General features: G+C 51.7%; 1 protein-coding gene across 1 annotated transcript; it reads left to right on the top strand.

Annotated features, from left to right (window-relative positions):
• Nucleotides 1-2,089: 2,089 nt before the first annotated feature.
• On the top strand, nt 2,090-17,866 carry sap130a (Sin3A-associated protein a). The gene is made up of 21 exons (XM_056603881.1): nt 2,090-3,383; nt 4,270-4,394; nt 4,776-5,041; nt 5,479-5,640; nt 5,955-6,078; nt 6,489-6,601; nt 7,106-7,230; nt 7,610-7,757; nt 8,270-8,360; nt 8,821-8,919; nt 9,514-9,655; nt 9,863-9,972; nt 11,499-11,789; nt 12,319-12,511; nt 13,030-13,119; nt 13,283-13,644; nt 14,511-14,753; nt 15,436-15,561; nt 16,168-16,271; nt 16,892-17,008; nt 17,708-17,866. Exons 2-21 carry the CDS (start codon nt 4,289-4,291, stop codon nt 17,864-17,866), a joined length of 3,171 nt encoding a protein of 1,056 aa, XP_056459856.1. The 5' UTR covers nt 2,090-3,383; nt 4,270-4,288.
• Nucleotides 17,867-18,433: the final 567 nt, after the last annotated feature.

The raw sequence follows: 18,433 nt of genomic DNA, 5'->3' as shown, positions 1-18,433 counted from the left end.
TTATTTTTCGAAAATACATCGAAGACAACAACATAAACAGACAGACAAGCCCCCATAAATAAAGCTTCTTCTTTTTTTCTCCCCTTCTTTTTCTAGTTACCTTGTGACTCTCCTGGGACACCTTCTCGCCATGGGAACCGGGCCTTCGTCACCACACCTGGTGAGGCTGCGGTAGGACTAACGATCTGGGAGAGCAGTTCATTAACCATCACTAGGCTGCGGTTAGCTCGTCAGCTAACCTCGGAAACTCGACATACATGAATACCACACACACACACACACACACACACACACACACACACACACACACACACACACACACACACACACACACACACACACACACACACACACACACACACACACACACACACACACACACACACCGTCTGCTCTGGCTGATAAGCCTGAGTCACAATGTGTCTGGGAGGTGGTTGTGTGTCCGTTGTGTTCCGCACGTCTACTCCAACTGACCTCACATGGTCTCTAACGCCTCTACGAAACAACAAAGTAGGCTTTCTGCCAATGTATCTTGTTTTGAAGTTGTGTATGGTTCCATGGATAGGGGCTGTACCTAGTCCATCGTATAGTTGATTAATAGTCAGTTCATCTCATCAGATATGGGGAGTCCTTTCCATTTAGTTGGGAATTCCTGAGACTTATGGTAACCTGATGACACATTTTTTAATGACTTATAGTCCTAGTCACTTTAATGACGAATAACTGAATCCATAGAAGACAATCGAGTCCGTCTTGTGTGTATGTGTGACATACTTGATATAAACATGTGTCTACCGCCATCTAGTGTCGCTGTGGAGGCACGGACTCTCAGTGGTTCCACCTTTTTTGAGCAAACGCCCCCCTGACCTTACCATGATCCTCTGGCGCCCCCCCCCCAATAAAAAAATATAAATGTATCTAAAAACCACATTTACACTGGTGTCATTGCATCGTTTTTCATTGATTTTGCGGTGGTCACTAATGGCTATAAATGCCCTCTGAGTCGGTTTTGGTGAAAAATATATAAATAAATATTAATTAATATTCATGACATGCAAATGTATCACCTCTGATTTGCTAACAGCACTGTCCATAACTGTAATAAACCCAATTAAACTACCTTGGGCACTGCGGCACTCCCGCGACTCCTGCCTTTTTTCTTGGCTCATGATAGGCCTCTGATCTTGTAAGCCCCAAACAAAAAATCACATTGTCTTGGGCCTTCGCCGATCAGGGGGCCTATCATGGGCCTGTATATATTTTTTTTACTGCAGCTCATGATAGGTCCCCCGATCGGTGTAGGCCCTGGGGCTTCAACCCAGGCAAGCCCGTGCATTAAGGCGGCCTTTTAGCTTGTCTGTGATTTATCGCGGGCTTAAAGCTAAAATCATTCAAATTAATACGCTTTATTTTGTGATTACCCCTGCTGCCTTGGCCCTATATAATTCATTACTGCAGCCAGGGGCAATGCAATAAGATGCACTCCTGTAGACCTGGTTGTTTGCTTTTCCGTAACCATTTCAGCGAGCCTCAGAGCCTGACTCATTACCTGGCTGCTAGAACCACAGAGTAGGAGCAGTAGGTTACCATGCCAGTGACGTAACTGATTGTTGAAATCCAACATGGTGGCGCACTGTAACACTTTCACCGTACAATTTAATCCCTTTTAGCAAGTTCAGCCATTTTTTGTTATTGTACCAATGAGAAGGCAGACAACACATGTGCTATATCACCTAAACTTCAAATTTCAGTTCAGTTCATCTTTAAGGGGAACTTCTTCGTTAACGATTTTTCCCTCATAATTAACTCTGCCATATATATTTCTTCCGTTATTGTTCTTGACTACAAATGTTTAATTTCCCCAGAATTTCAAATATTTTTCAAGTAAGAAAGCCCTTAATTCACTTGAGAAATGTGTGCTCTGAGTTTTCTGGATGTTGTGTGCTTTGACATTTTGACCATGTGAATGAGGCTGCAGTTCAGGTTTATAAGTGCAATTATTTTTCTTATATGTGACAATTATCTGTTATATTTATATATCTTCCATTAGTGTGTTCTTGACTTTTAATTTTTGCTCGGACCCCGTTAATTACCGCTTGCGGTTATTTTTCCCATGTCCCATTACGGGTTCCGTACCACAGAACCCACGCAGCGGCAGCAATAAAGTTATAAACTCTGTGCTGGTCTAAGGTCAGATCCACTCTACACTTCTGCTTATTTGTTATCAGTTCGTTGTCAATGTCTTGCTGTTGCTGTCCTCCGATCACTTAAGGTGGTGATGTCACTCACTAGTCACGTTTCCATCTAAAAGGTGATGCGAATCTTTCGAAAGTTCGCAAAAAAGGAATTCCAATTAGGTGCGTTTCCATCAAGTGGTTGGAGCGAAAAACTACTCCACTGCCCGGCTCGTGGACGGCTGGAGAAGAATGGAATGGTAACCTTCATTTTACTTCTTAAATGAAGTAGAATAATGAACTGTTAACCCGCGAACTTGGGTTATGTTATTCAGCGTTACTGTAGAGATCATGACGATAGCTTATGTAACGGGAGTCCGGGCGTGAGCAGGACCGAACCGCGCTGTATGACCCATTTGTTTCAGGTAGCCTAGTTTTGCACCAAAAATATTTGAAAACCATGCAAGTTTCAAATAACCCCCCAAAAAATACATCACTTTCCCAGCGCCCCAGTTGAGGAACCATGCTCTAACTGCTCTCAGCTTTGACAAACGGGTGGCATGTGGCTCAGAAGGTAGAGCTGGTTGGCTGGTAACCGGGAGGTTGCTGGTTCGATCCCCGGCACCTCCTAGCAGAGTGTGGAGTTGTCCCAGAGCAAGACACCTAACCCTCAGTGCTACCGACGAGCTGGCTGTCGCCATGCGTAGTCGACACCACCGTCGCTGTGTGAATGTGTGCATGAATGGGTGAATGTTAGGAAATGTTGTAAAGCGCTTTGAGTGGCCACTGGTTAGAAAATCACTATATAAATGCAGTCCATTTACGATCCTCCACTTTATAGAGGATTCAAACGAGTATTTCATATGGAGGCAGTTCTTCTCATGTGACATATATAATCCATAAAAGCACATGAGTTCAATCTGGTATTTTGAATAAAGGAGTTATTTACATGTAGAGTAGCTGCTCCATTCTTCTCCTGCTGCCCGCGGTTGTGAGTTGACGACTCGGATGCGGGGCCAAGCTCCCACCGGCCTACCGATTGGTCGAAGCCACGCGAAGATGCGCTCTCATTGGTTGATTTCAACGGGGGGGGTTGTTACTTCCTGATTACTCTTCCGGCTTACATCGTACGGAAAAAAAGAGAAAAGACGAATGGAAAAACATTGAGACTTAAAAAAGCAACTTCGGCCCCGATTTCTCCACCAAAAGGTACAATGCGTGCAGAGTGTGAACCCGCGTTAATGCGTAGCGTGTGTTGGGCGTCAGCCCCTTGATTGTGGGTAGAGTTTAAAACGCGTTTGAAACCGGCGGTGTTTAGCGAGCCTAGCGTTAGCTCGCATGCTAACGAGCTAACCTAGAGCAGGGTCTCCCTGCACTAATTTCACACTATTATCCTCCAGATAACACAGAGCAGGGTTCACCTGCACTAATATCACACTCGTATCATTCAGCATCGTTATTGACAGTGTTGTGGCTTTAGAGGGCGTTTGCAGTGAGCGACGCCGTGTGTGTGTGTGTGTGTGTGTGTGTGTGTGTGTGTGTGTGTGTGTGTGTGTGTGTGTGTGTGTGTGTGTGTGTGTGTGTGTGTGTGTGTGTGTGTGTGTGTGTGTGTGTGTGTGTGTGTGTGTCTTTACTTTGTCGATTGTCTGACGGTCATTATCGATGTGTAGCATTACACAGATCAGCACTTGAATGTATTGACGGCCAGGATCCCCTTTACACCGCGCAGCGATGACCCGTATGATCCACTCTGGATCCGGACTAACAGCGGGGGTTTAAACGGAGTTGGATGAATCGCTGTGTCTTCCCTTTGAGTTGCTGTTGGGCAAGGCTAGCGACAACCGAGGGAACATCTCGGGGTGTGAATCTAACAAAATGCAGTCCGTCTTGCAGTCTGGCTTCACACGTTGGCTCGAAAAGCTGGCGATCAATCCGTTAGAAAATATGCTGTTGCGAATAGATCGATTCGGTAGGTTGAAAGAGCTTGTCGTTTCTGTTAACGAGGACCGTTTGTCCGTAAGCTTCTTTGGTCGTCTTTAACTTAACTGAAAGTTAGAAACGGTGTCGATGTTAACGATCGACGTGTATTTTCTAGATCCTAACCGACTAAAGAGATGAGCTCCCAGCAGTTCCCCAGACACGGCATGCCGGGCTCCACCGGAGGCCCCCAGATCCCAGGTGGGGGAAACCTGGTCTCCGTGAACCAGCAAGGCCAACAAGGTAGGAACCCCGTCATTGACATTTACATTTAGGGCATTTAGCTTTTATCCAAAGCGACTTATAATAAGTAAATTTGTCAGAAGAAACAAAAATGTATTGTTGTCGGTACAGTAAGGATGTTCATAGAACCAACTACCAAGCACAAACAATCGCTAGGTTAACCCATTCCCCGTATAAAACAGATAGATAGGATAAGATGCTACATAATCCTAAGTACTATTTTTAATTGCAAGGATATACAATAAGTGTCTAAATGAAGTGCCAGGATGTGCATCATACAATAAATGCGTTAATCCCCTCATAGGTTACAATCAGCTGTTTCTCTCTCAGCTCTGTGCCGGTCAAGTGCCCGCCTTTCACGTGTTGTTTTCCCGCCTTTAGCCGGCGGCGACCACGACAGCGGCCGCGACGGAGACCACGCCCCCCAAGACCACCCCCCCGGCGGGGGAGGGGCGTCGCTGGCCTTCCGGGACGACAAGCAGGAGACGGTGGTGGTGCGACCCTACCCCCAGGTGCAGACGCACGGCCCGCCCCAAACTGCCCCCCAGCCCCTCCCCATCCAGCCGGGCACCCCGGTGACGGTGTCCGCCGCCCCCGTCCACCTGCCCCAGGGCCAGCCCCCCAGCCTGAGCGAGGGGCCGGTGAAGGTAGGGCCCCCCTCCGCTGGTCACCTTAGTGTCTGTGCTTAGTAAGCATCATTATGTGGGATGGTTATGGTGGTCAACCCAAGCCGAATGGTACAGGGTTCGATCGCTTATCTCTGCGGACCACCGGTAGAAAACCATGAGCCTGATGCCCAGCTGCCCCGTGATGACATCTATTTAAAAACAAATTCAGTGGCCGTAGTGTTGTGGATGGAATGGATAGTCAACAGCATGCATTGTTATTCCCATGCATTAGGGGGCGCTCTATGGCACCTGTTCAGTGTGACTTGTAACGTTGTTCTTGTGCTAGTAAATCAGAGTTCAACTCAGTCCGTCACTAACGAGTTATCCTTGTGTTATGTAACCAACGTAATGCGTAGCTTTGGGTAGAGCACGTGCTGGATGACGGGGTCATCGTGTCCCTGTGTGTCCTTCTGCAGCTCAAGCCCCCCATGCCCAGCCGCCTCATCGCCCCGGCCCCCGCCTCCAACCAGGCCCACCACTCCACGCCCTCCAAGGTGCCTAGCAACCTCACCGTCACCATGGAGAGCAGCATCACACCCACCCCCTCCATCCCCGTGGCAACCATCAGCGGTCAACAGGTGAGCCTGTCCGGCAGCGGGTGCTTTATACTCCTACTCTTCATCAACCAGTCAAACAGAGGAAGCACTCGGGAGCTGGTCCAGGAAGTGATTCAGGGACCTCTCAGGGATCTCGTTACGTCTTCTGAAGCAGCTCGGGACTAGACAGAGTTGAAACGGGAGTCGCCCGCAATGCCTCTCGAGACTCTCGGCGCTCGCTTCTAGTAGAACAAAGCGCGTTCCACCGTGTGACGGCTCCCCTCGAGGAGCAGGTGAGGCCTGGGTTCTGGGTGTGTCTGCCTGTTCGCCGACCGCCTGGTGTTCTCTCCCCCCAGGGCCACTCCGGTAACCTCCACCAGCTGATGTCGGCCAACATCCAGATCATCCGCAGTGGCGCGCCGGTGCAGATCGGGACCTCGGCCGCGCCCCCTCAGACCTTCGGCTCCCACCTCCCCCGTGGTAGGCGTGGCCTAATGACCACCTCACACCACACCGCACACTGACCTCGGGTTCACCCGGGTACACTCAACCTTACCCTAAGGAAGGTCACCTCAACATCGGGATCCATCCTGCTGTAGTTGATCCTTGTGGTTCTTTTACTGCCTTTTGGTTAATATATTTCATATGTTTAATGGGCTGAAGTTCTTGTGTTGGATGTATATTGGTTTTTATTGTCGTTATGGTTAATGTAGTTCTTGTTGGGCTTGTAGTTCTTGTGCCTAATGTGGTTCTCGTGGTTGTTATGGTTAATGTAGTCCTTGTTCTGCTTGTAGTTCTCTTGGTTAATTGAGTTATGATTGTAGCTGTCATTGCTGGTCTGGTCGTCCCCATGTCTCTGATGTACCCGTGTGCTTCCTGTGTTCGTCCAGGTGCGGCTGCAGCAGCGGCCATGTCCGGCCCCAAGACGGTCCTGCGGCCCACGACCGGAACCAACTCCGGCCAGGGCAACGTGCCGCACATCATCCACCTCGATACCATCAGGGTATGGTGCTTCCATACTCTCAGTAGAAGCTCAACCAACTCCAACATGACCATAACCATACAGTGAACCCAACACAAACTGCTTCACCAAAGCAATGATGCAGAATTAGTCTGACGGCTCTGGTACCAGGAGGTACCGTGCTCTGTTGCCATGGTACCAGGAGGTACCGTGCTCTGTTGCCATGGTACCAGGAGGTACAGCGCTCTGTTACCATGGTTCCAGGAGGTACAGTGCTCTGTTGCCATGGTACCAGGAGGTACAGTGCTCTGTTGCCATGGTACAGTGCTCTGTTGCCATGGTACCAGGAGGTACAGCGCTCTGTTACCATGGTACCAGGAGGAACAGTGCTCTGTTGCCATGGTAGCAGGAGGTACAGTGCTCTGTTGCCATGGTACCAGGAGGTACAGTCGGACGGCGTCAGCAGCTCTGTTACCATGGTACCAGGAGGTACATTCAGATAGCGACAGCAGCTCTGTGACCGTGACACCGCCTCTGTCCCCACAGACCCGCCCCCCCATCACCACGACGACGGCCGTGCTGCCCACCGTGGTCGCCCCCATCTCGGCCAGCAGGACCCAGTCCCCGGTCATCAACCCCGCCGTGACCCAAGCGGCTGACATGGTTCACGGGTACGTACCCCTGGGCGGACGGCTCCCTGCTGGACCCTGGTTCTCCGCTCTCCCCAGCAGCACAAAGCGTTCTGGGAGGGGAAGCAGGGAGGTTCAATATGAATGATGTGTTGACATCCATTTCCATTGTTTATGTTAACACCATCGTTGACTTGGGCATTTTCTTAGTTCAGTGAGCAAAATGGGGATGTGATCTAACAAACTGGAATATTACTCTCCCAATTTACTTAACTTTCCTAAAGGTGGGTTTTCAAATTCAATACGTTTGACCGAGGAGAGATTATTTAGTGTACATAGTCAATACAAGAACCACCCTGAAGTCCCTCACGTCCCCCCATCGTGTGGCCTGACCCCCCCCATCTCTATCCCTCCTCCCCAGACGGGCCGGCCTGACCATCCACCCTCCCCCCGCCACCATCAGCATCCAGCGGCCGCAGGCGTCCCGCGACGCCACCACCCGCATCACGCTGCCCTCGCACCCCGCCCTCGGAGGCTCCAAGCCCCAGCAGCCCCACGCCCTGACCCAGGTAGGACTGGGACACGCCCTGACCCAGGTAGGACTGGGACACGCCCTGACCCAGGTAGGACTGGGACAAGGCATGGCCCGGGTAGGACTGGGACACGCCCTGACCCAGGTAGGACTGGGCCAAGGCATGGCCCAGGTAGGAGGGACACGCTCCCGGTAGGACTGGGACACGCCCTGACCCAGGTCAGATGTGATCACCTCACACAGGCCACCACCGAGGTCAGACCTGGAACAGGATGAACCTCCTGAACGTTTTGTTCCGTCATCTCTCTATTCAGTATATTCTCAATCTATCAGCTGATGCAAACTTCTGCTAACTCGCATACTGCTAGCAAAATCCCAGCACATTGCTAGCTTTTGCTGTAAACTTGTTACGTTTTCCGAAGCATTCTAATGCTCCATGCAAGCACCTCATTTGCGATGTTACGTCACCACCGACGGGTCGTTCAGGGTCTGTTCCATTTGGGTGACTGGTTCTTGCTCTTACACGATGTCTCTGGTTCGTCTCCGCAGAAGTCCATCTTCAGCACCATGACCCCGATGGCTGCTGCTACGGTGGCCCCCATCGTGGCCACCAACGCCGTGCCATCCACCACCACCATGGGTACGCCCTCCTTCATACTGGGGCTGGGCGGGCCAGCCCCGTTAAAGTTAACCGCAATGAAATGAAGATATCGACTTATCATGAAAACCCAGTTCAGGCTCATTAAGGATATCTTCCATCTTATGGTGGAAATGTACTGATATAAGTATTGACCCTTTTGGGTATATGTAGTCGTGTATGATTATATGTTAGTAAGTGTATGCATGTATATGTAAACACACTGTATGTATGACATTTGTTTGTTACTCTTAATGTGAGAAGGGGGCGGGGCTTGATATAAACTGAAGCTTCTGCCCCTACCTTATGGTTAAGACCAATAAAATGCATTAATTAATTAATCCATGCATTCAGTTCAATAGTCAATATTAGTAACCATGAGAAGAGGTTGTGTCCAACACCCCGGTCTGTCAACAAACGATGTAGCCTGACGGATCCATCACTCTCCCTGTCGCTCCTCCAGCCCCACACTCTCAGATGACCAGCAACACCATCGTAACCATGACGATGGCGTCCCACTCCTCCCACGCCACGGCGGCCACCACCTCCGCCATCCCAGTCGGTGAGTGGTTCTACCTCCCAGTTCACACGTCACACAATGGTACCATAGACTTACAGATAGGAGTTGGTGATGGTTTCACTTCCTGGTCCAAATACAACCAGGAGGCAAACGGTTTCTGTTACCTTGAATAGAGTTCTATAAATGGGTCAAGATACAGAAACCCCGTTCTGAGGGCTTGGAGGACGATTGAGAGAGAATATGTTTTGTCCAATCATACCCACTGTGTGGTTCTAAAGAGGAAGGAAAGGAGGAAATGGCTTTACCAGAGGCTATAAAGAGTGTTGCTCTCATTGCGGGGATGACTGATAACGAGCTATACCAGACCAACGCATGATATAAACAGTTATCGTGCAGTGATATTGACTTATGGATTATATAAACAGTGTTTGTCGTAGATAATGTCTCAAACATGATATAAACAGTGTTTGTATTAGATAATCTCTCTTGCATGATATAAACAGTATTATTTATCTATAAATAATACTGTATCTCTATCTCCCCATGGATATAAAAGCGTTGCCTCACCATTGGTGTGTGTGTGTGTGTGTGTGTGTGTGTGTGTGTTATAAACACGTTGTCTGTTCTCCTCCTCAGCCAAGGTGGTCCCCCAGCCCATCGCCCACACGTCGCCCCGCGTGCAGCCGGACTACACCGGGGAGAGAACCAACCTCATCCCCATCCCGGGGCACAGATCCTCCCCCAGCGCCGTCACCATGGAGGCCCGCAGCGACAACAGGTGGGGGGTGAGGGGGTGAGGGGTGTGGTGAAGACAATATAAAGGTTTACAGCTAGGGGGCGTAGTTCGGCCGGACGGGAAGCCAATCAGAAAGAAGGACCTTATTAGGTTCATACCCATGTCTTGTGTCACCTGTGCTGCTGCTCCTGCCCGTGGTTCGTCTCTGTTCTAAACCGATCGGCTCTGTTCAACGCCCTCCTCCTGCAGGTCATCGGTTCCGGTTCAGTTCCAGTACTTCCTGCCCGCCTACCCCTCTTCCCCGTACCACACCTACACCCCCATCACCAGCTCCGTGCCCACCCTGCGACAGTACCCAGGTGAGAACGTACCCCGTGATGCCCCAGCACCCTCCTCTCACTACTTACCAGCTGGCCATCTGGCAGGGGTTTATATCCAAAGAGCCTTGGAGTGAATACAGAGACAGGTCATTAAGGAGCAGGTAGGGGTTAGACAGTACAGAGACGGGTCATTAAGGAGCAGGTAGGGGCTAGACAGTACAGAGACGGGTCATTAAGGAGCAGGTAGGGGTTAGACAGTACAGAGACAGGTCATTAAGGAGCAGGTAGGGGTTAGACAGTACAGAGACAGGACATTAAGGAGCAGGTAGGGGTTAGACAGTACAGAGACAGGTCATTAAGGAGCAGGTAGGGGTTAGACAGTACAGAGACAGGTCGTTAAGGAGCAGGTAGGGGCTAGACAGTACAGAGACAGGTCGTTAAGGAGCAGGTAGGGGGTAGACAGTACAGAGACAGGTCGTTAAGGAGCAGGTAGGGGCTAGACAGTACAGAGACAGGTCATTAAGGAGCAGGTAGGGGCTAGACAGTACAGAGACAGCTCATTAAGGAGCAGGTAGGGGCTAGACAGTACAGAGACAGCTCATTAAGGAGCAGGTAGGGGTTAGACAGTACAGACACAGGTCATTAAGGAGCAGGTAGGGGTTAGACAGTACAGAGACGGGTCATTAAGGAGCAGGTAGGGGTTAGACAGTACAGAGACAGGTCATTAAGGAGCAGGTAGGGTTTAGACAGTACAGAGACAGGTCATTAAGGAGCAGGTAGGGGTTAGACAGTACAGAGACAGGTCATTAAGGAGCAGGTAGGGGTTAGACAGTACAGAGACAGGTCATTAAGGAGCAGGTAGGGGTTAGACAGTACAGAGACAGGTCATTAAGGAGCAGGTAGGGGTTAGACAGTACAGAGACAGGTCATTAAGGAGCAGGTAGGGGTTAGACAGTACAGAGACGGGTCATTAAGGAGCAGGTAGGGGTTAGACAGTACAGAGACAGGTCATTAAGGAGCAGGTAGGGGTTAGACAGTACAGAGACAGGTCATTAAGGAGCAGGTAGGGGTTAGACAGTACAGAGACAGGTCATTAAGGAGCAGGGAGGGGTTAGACAGTACAGAGACAGGTCATTAAGGAGCAGGTAGGGGTTAGACAGTACAGAGACAGGTCATTAAGGAGCAGGTAGGGGTTAGACAGTACAGAGACAGGTCATTAAGGAGCAGGTAGGGGTTAGACAGTACAGAGACAGGTCATTAAGGAGCAGGTAGGGGGTAGACAGTACAGAGACAGGTCATTAAGGAGCAGGTAGGGGTTAGACAGTACAGAGACAGTTCATTAAGGAGCAGGTAGGGGTTAGACAGTACAGAGACAGGTCATTAAGGAGCAGGTAGGGGTTAGACAGTACAGAGACAGGTCATTAAGGAGCAGGTAGGGGTTAGACAGTACAGAGACAGGTCATTAAGGAGCAGGTAGGGGTTAGACAGTACAGAGACAGGTCGTTGGGGCAATAAAAGCGGTGGCCTGTCCACCCCGATCTGACCTTTGACCTGTCCCTCCCCAGTGACCCCGCAGGCCCCTAGCTCCGCCCTGCCGTCCCCCGCCGGTGTGGGCGTGGCCACCACGGTCCACCTCAACCCCATGCAGCTGATGGCGGTGGACCGCATCGGCCTGCAGTCGCCCCAGATCGGGCCCCAGGGCCTGCAGCCGGGGGCCCTCACAGCCCAGGGGCTCCAGCCCAGCCCCATGGGGGTGCAGGGGCTGCACGCGGGGGCCTCCATCACCACCGCCCAGGGCCTCCAGCAGGGGGCCCTCACCGCCCAGCAGAACCAGCAGCCGATGGACGCCAAGCCTGGTGAGAGCTCCACCGCCGCAGACCCAGTAACACACGCACTGGGTGCAATGGGTGCACTGGGTGTAGCGCTGAGGAGTGAGGCACCAGGAGGTCACACACATGGTTAGGAACACGGCGGTGAAATGGTTGACCCGCAATTCTGGCCAATCAGAAACAGCCATTGAAGGGAGTATTTGGCACCATTTTTGTTAGCTCTCCTGTGAAATTAATTGTCGGTCGGTCAATCAATCAAACGTTATTTATATTGCAGTTTTCACGCAACACTTTAATCCGAAGGGCTGAACAAGGGAAATTGTGTTTTTTCATTTGACACTGAGATTAAAGCACAAAACCATTACACACTACTTGATCAGTTGTGTGTAATCTGCCACCTCTCCACAAGATGGCACTAAATCCTCCCAAATGCACCTTTAAGTTTGTGTTCGTACATTGCGACCGATTGCGACACGCTCGCCTGACTGTAGTCTTCCTCGTCTAACCCTCGTCTGCCTGTAGTCTTCCTCGTCTAACCCTCGTCTCCGTCTCTCAGGCATGGTCCTGGCGGACGGCTTCGTGGCGAGCACCATCTGCAGCACGTTCGGCGGCGCGCAGCCCGCGGCCACCATGGTGCAGGCCCACACCCAGGCGGTGGGCGGGGCCCACACCCAGGGGGTGGGCGGGGCCCCCGCGTTAGCCTCCTCCCCCCGGCCCAGCATCCTGCGCAAGAAGCCCACCAATGACGGGTGAGTACAGCGCTGAGTGACAGGCGTTCGTCGGGACCTCAGGCCAAGTGCTTTGGTCAGTCGGGGTTGGTTGGTTAGTTACACGATAGGTCGGCCCCTGTTTGGTGTCTCTTGTTCCTGAGCAGGGATCGTGACGATGCTGTAAAGCCCGTTAGAGGCCTTCTAATGTGACCAGATAACCACCTTATTTACAAGCTTAAAGCATGGAAAAAGAGATGGCAACTAGCCCAGTGACCTTAAGCTTAGAGTTGAGTAGGTAGAGCCCGTCGGTGAGGTGACCTGGGTAAGGGTGAGTGTGAGATGTACAGGTCTGAGGGGCCGTCTGACTGGGGTCAGGGCCCTTCTGACCTGGGTCAGAGCGTCTGACCTGGGCCCGGGGCCGTCTGACCTGGGCCAGGGGACGTTTGCGGCCGTTGGAAGCTGATGGGGGCGTTGGATGGTCAGGCCTGGCCGTCCGTGTCAGGCCAGGAGAGGTTCCGGTCCTTGCGCACTGCGTGTAACGACCCTCTTGGTTCCAGGTGTGCCCGGAAGAACCTGATGTTGGGCGAGCCCAACGCGGGCCGGTTGGAGGGCTCGGTGAGGGGCTCGGGGTCTCCCAGGCCGTCAGGGTGAGTGTCAATCATCCTACAACAACAGTATCCTACATCCATCCATCCCTACGGCCTTCATCTCCTCCTCCCTTCATCTCCTCCCTCCTTCATCTCCTCCACCCTCCATCTCCTCCATCCTTCATCTCCTCCATCCTTGACCTCTGACCTCTCTCTCTCTCAGGCTGAAGCCCAAGGCTGAGGTCCACGTTGCCATGGCGCCGCCCGTCATGGCGGCGGTGGAAGCCCTGCCCTCCCAGCAGGGGGCGGAGCTCCAGCAGCAGGCGGTGGCGTCGTCCCCCGCCCAGCACCTGTCCCAGGCCCCGCCCCCCTCCGGCCCCCCTCCCCCCCCCTCCTCCCAGCCCCTGGCGGTGCTCTCCGCCATGATGCCCGCCAACATGGCCGTGTCGCCGCCGGTGCCCGCCTCCATGGCCAACACGGTGGCCTCGCCCACGCAGCCGGCCGCCAGCAGCACGGCCGCCGGCGCCCTCTGCCCCGAGGTCAAGATCAAGCAGGAGGCGGAGCCTATGGACACCTCGCATCCCGGTGGGTGGTTGGCTCCTCCTACTCTGGTCCCGGGGACTTTATCATAGAACTTAATGACCTCTGACCTCTGCAGGTCTAGTGTTATAATATTAAAGGTCTTGTGTTGAAGTTCAGTGTTGTAGTATTAAAGGTCTCGTATTTAAGGTGTAACATAGATTCTAGTGTTAAAGGTCTAGTTTTAAGGTCTCCTATTAAAGGGTAGTAATATAGATTCTAGTATTGAAGGTCTGGTTTTATAGACTATACTATGAAGGTCCTCTGTTGAAGGTATAGCATAGAAGGCCTCGTGGGCTGGGTCTAGCATTGAAGTTCTATTGTGGAAGGTCTAATCTGGTAGTTCTAGTATTAAAGGTCTAGTATTATCGATTCTAGTATGGTTGGTCTTAAAGGTGTGGTATTATTTATTCAGGTATTAAAGGTGTAGTATTATAGATCCTAGTATTAAAGGTGTAGTATATTCTAGTATTAAAGGTGTAGTATTGTAGATCCTAGTATTAAAGGTGTAGTATTGTAGATCCTAGTATTAAAGGTGTAGTATTGTAGATCCAAGTATTAAAGGTGTAGTATTGTAGATCTTAGTATTAAAGGTGTAGTATTATAGATCCTAGTATTAAAGGTGTGGTATTGTAGATCCTAGTATTAAAGGTGTAGTATATTCTAGTATTAAAGGTGTAGTATTATAGATCCTAGTATTAAAGGTGTAGTATTATAGATCCTAGTATTAAAGGTGTAGTATTATAGAACCTAGTATTAAAGGTGTAGTATATTCTAGTATTAAAGGTGTAGTATATTCTAGTATTAAAGGTGTAGTACTATGTATGTGTAGAAGCCCCCATGTGACCCCATGCCCCCCCCCCTGGTCCCAGGTCCTAACGTGAGCGGGGCGTCGGGCATGGGGGGCCACGGGTCCTCGTCGCTCTGCGGCCCCCCTCCCGGGGAACTGCTCCCGGGGGCGTCGCCGCGTAAGAAGCCCCGCAAGCAGCAGCACGTGATCTCCACGGAGGAGAGCGAGGTGCTGGAGACCAACTCCACGGACGAGGAGCGCGGCCTGGGCCGGCCAATCACAGGCCGCGCCGAGCGCCGGGAGTCCCCGCCCCGGGAGTACGTTGGTGAGTAACCGGACACCCCCCCCCCCCCAACATTGCCGTCCTGATCAACCCTGGAAGGAGACGGGGCTGGGCGATTAATCACATTTTGATCGCGATTTCGATTGTAGCATCAAACGATCTAAAAATGCACATAATCGAGTGAAAGGAAAAAAAAGATTTTTTTTTTTATTAAATGTTGTAGAGAAAGTGCAGAACCCTTGGATACATATTGATAAATTATTTTAGATTTTTACATTTTCTTTTTGACCATTTGCGTATTTTTTTAAGGAAAAATGTCAGTCCTCAGTTACAAAGTGTTTTTCGGGAGAGACATGCTGAATAAATACATCATGTTTTCAAACTCAAAGATAATCGTTGGAATAATCGGGATTTCAACATTGACCAAAACAATCGTGATTAGGATTTGTTCTAATCACACTTTGAGACTGAACCTGTGATTCAGGGCTATGGAAATAAAATGCAATTTGAACGACTCTTTAAGATAAGTGAGAATTCGATGGCTCCCTCTATGGGTGAAACACGTGCTACTGCATGCATCCCCTCCGCTCCCCTGCATGGGAGAGGGTGCTGCTCGGACCAGCCCACCAGTTGGTACAGTCCATGTGGTTATTCTATCCATGTGTAGTGTTATCTTGCTGACGTGTGTGTGCTTTTGTGTGTGTGTGTGTGTTTGTGTCTCCAGATGAGGAAGGAGTGCGATACGTTCCGGTGAAGCCCCGCCCCCCTGTCACTCTGCTGCGTCACTATAGAAACCCCTGGAAGGCCGCCTACCACCACTTCCAGCGCTACAGCGACATCCGGGTCAAAGGTCAGTCTGTCTCCTGTGCACCATCCGGACTGTGATGAGGGTCTTACCGGCAGTGTGTTGTTGTTGTCGTGGTCCGTGGAGCTCCAGGAGTCCACCTGGACTCCAGGAGTAGGGCTGAACGATTTTAAGAAAAAATTGAAATTGCGATTTTTCTGGTAGAGATTGCGGTTTCGATTTCAACCACGATTTATTTTCTTTAAATCAAGTTTCAGTATAAATTAATATAACCAATGAATTCCATTAAGGTAATGCAATAATGAAAACTGCTGGCAACAGATTTCAAATGCAAGACTGTTTATTCAAGTACCTAAGAAACAACAACCAAAAAAGTCAAATAAAAAGGGAGCCCTCTTTCTTAAGTAAACTTGCTTCAATGGCTCATCAGCATCAAAATAATTGCACTTTTGTAAAAAAAAAAAAAAAAAAAAAAAAAAATTATAAAAAAAAAAAAATTAAAAAAACCGCAGCTTTGACGATCCCAAAATCGTAATGCTTGAGATCGCGATTTTCGGTCGAAAACGATAGATCGTTCAGCCCTATCCAGGAGTCCACCTGGACTCCTGGGTCTGGGCCTGGCCGGGTCCTGATGGGTTCTTGTCTCCCCAGAGGAGAAGAAGGGCTCTCTGCAGGAGATGGCCAACCAGAGGGGCGTGGCCTGCAGGGCGCAGGGCTGGAAGGTCCACCTGTGTGCCGCACAGCTCAGACAGCTGGTGAGTCCCCCCCACCTGTAGACCTGACTCCCCCCCCCCCCCCCCACCTGTAGACCTGACTCCCCCCCCACCCCCCCACCTGTAGAGCTGACCCTCCCACCTGTAGACCTGACCCCCCCCCCCCACCCCACCTGTAGACCTGACCCCCCCCCCCCACCTGTAGACCTGACTCCCCCCCCCCTCTCATCTGTAGACCTGACCCCCCCCCCCCACCTGTAGACCTGACCCCCCCTCCCACCTGTAGACCTGTCCCCCCCTCTCATCTGTAGACCTGACCCCCCCCCCCCCCCCCCTCTCTCACCTGTAGACCTGACCCCCCCTCTCATCTGTAGACCTGACCCCCCCCCCCCCTCTCTCACCTGTAGAGCTGACCCCCCCCCCCCCTCTCTCACCTGTAGACCTAACCCCCCCTCTCACCTGTAGACCTGACCCCCCTCTCTCACCTGTAGAGCTGACCCCCCCCCCCCCCCCCCCCCCTCTCTCACCTGTAGAGCTGACCCCCCCCTCACCCGTGGACCTGACCCTTACCCCATAGACCTGCCCCCCCCGGTCCTTGTGATACCAGTGGTTGTAGCCACTCGGCCCACTGGCTCTGACCCTGTGCTGCTGCTGTCCTCCAGTCTAGTCTGGAGCACGACGTGTACAGCCGTCTGTCCGGCCTGCAGGAGGGACTGATGCCCAAGAAGAGAGCCGCTGCCTCGGACGACGACATGCACCGCATCAACGAGCTCATCCAGGTGGGGACGCACCTGGACGCACACACACACACCTGGACGCACACACACACACCTGGACGCACACACACACACCTGGACGCACACACACACACCTGGACGCACACACACACAACTGGACGCACACACACACAACTGGACGCACACACCCACACCTGGACGCACACACCCACACCTGGACGCACACACACACACCTGGACGCACACACACACACACACACACACAACTGGACGCACACACACACACACACACACACACAACCGGACACACACACCCACACACACACACAACTGGACACATACACCCACACACACACAACTGGACACATACACCCACACACACACAACTGGACACACACCCACACACACAACTGGACACACACACACCCACACACAACTGGACACACACACCTACACACACAACTGGACACACACCCACACACACACAACTGGACGCACACACCCGCACACACAACTGGACGCTCACACCCACACACACAACTGGCCACGCTGTCTTAACAGACGCGCAGCTTAACAGACAAACTCACTTTAGCAGACTTAATACTAATCGTATATTATTATTGTAACTTTAATGCAATAGTTATTTTTTCCATTATGACTTAATCCGTGCTTTAAGACTTAGCGTTTGCCGCTGTCAGGGTGTGCGTTCCCCCTAACGCCCAGGCCGTGTGCTCCCCTCAGGGCAACATGCAGCGCTGCAAGCTGGTGATGGACCAGGTGACGGAGGCCCGGGAGACCATGATGAAGGTCCTGGAGCACAAGGACAAGGTCCTCAAGCTGCTCAACAAGAACGGCAGCGCCAAGAAGTCCTCCAAGCTCAAACGCAAGGAGCGCGCCTGAGGGGGCGGGGCCTGAGGGGTGTCGTCTGAGGGGGCGGGGCCTGAGGGGGCGTGGCCTGAGGGGTGTCGCCTGAGAGGCGGGGCCTGGGGTCGGGCGTCTCGCCTTGTGTTCTTCTTCTTCCTGGAGCTGCTAAGAATCTGGTGCTAAGTCGCGCTACGTACAATCGCTGGACCCCCCCCCCCCACCTGGGGCCGCGTTGCCTGCCTGAGAGAGGGGAGAGACACCCCGCCCCCCCCTCTCTAGGTGAACCCCCACCCCCCACACCTGGAGCAAGGTCCTCAATGAACTTTACAGACCGGACGGACGCTCTCTTTTTTTATATTTTCAGAATCCTCTCTCTCCCACCCCCCCCCCCCCTCTCTCCCCCTAACCCCTCTCCCCCTCCCCTCTCCCCCTGCCCCTCCCCTCTCCCCCTCCCCCCTGTAAACTCACAGTAGTAGAGAATGTCTCTTGTTTCAGTGGAACCCTGTAGGAAAGGATATATTTATGTAGTGATTCTTTGTGTGTGTGTGTGTGTGTGTGTGTGCATGAGAAGGTGTGTGTGTGTGTGTGTGTCAGGAAGAATGT

Source organism: Gadus chalcogrammus, chromosome 12, assembly GCF_026213295.1.
Source record: "Gadus chalcogrammus isolate NIFS_2021 chromosome 12, NIFS_Gcha_1.0, whole genome shotgun sequence".
NCBI classification, from domain to species: Eukaryota; Metazoa; Chordata; class Actinopteri; order Gadiformes; family Gadidae; genus Gadus; species Gadus chalcogrammus.
This window is presented reverse-complemented; position numbering and strand designations above follow the sequence as displayed.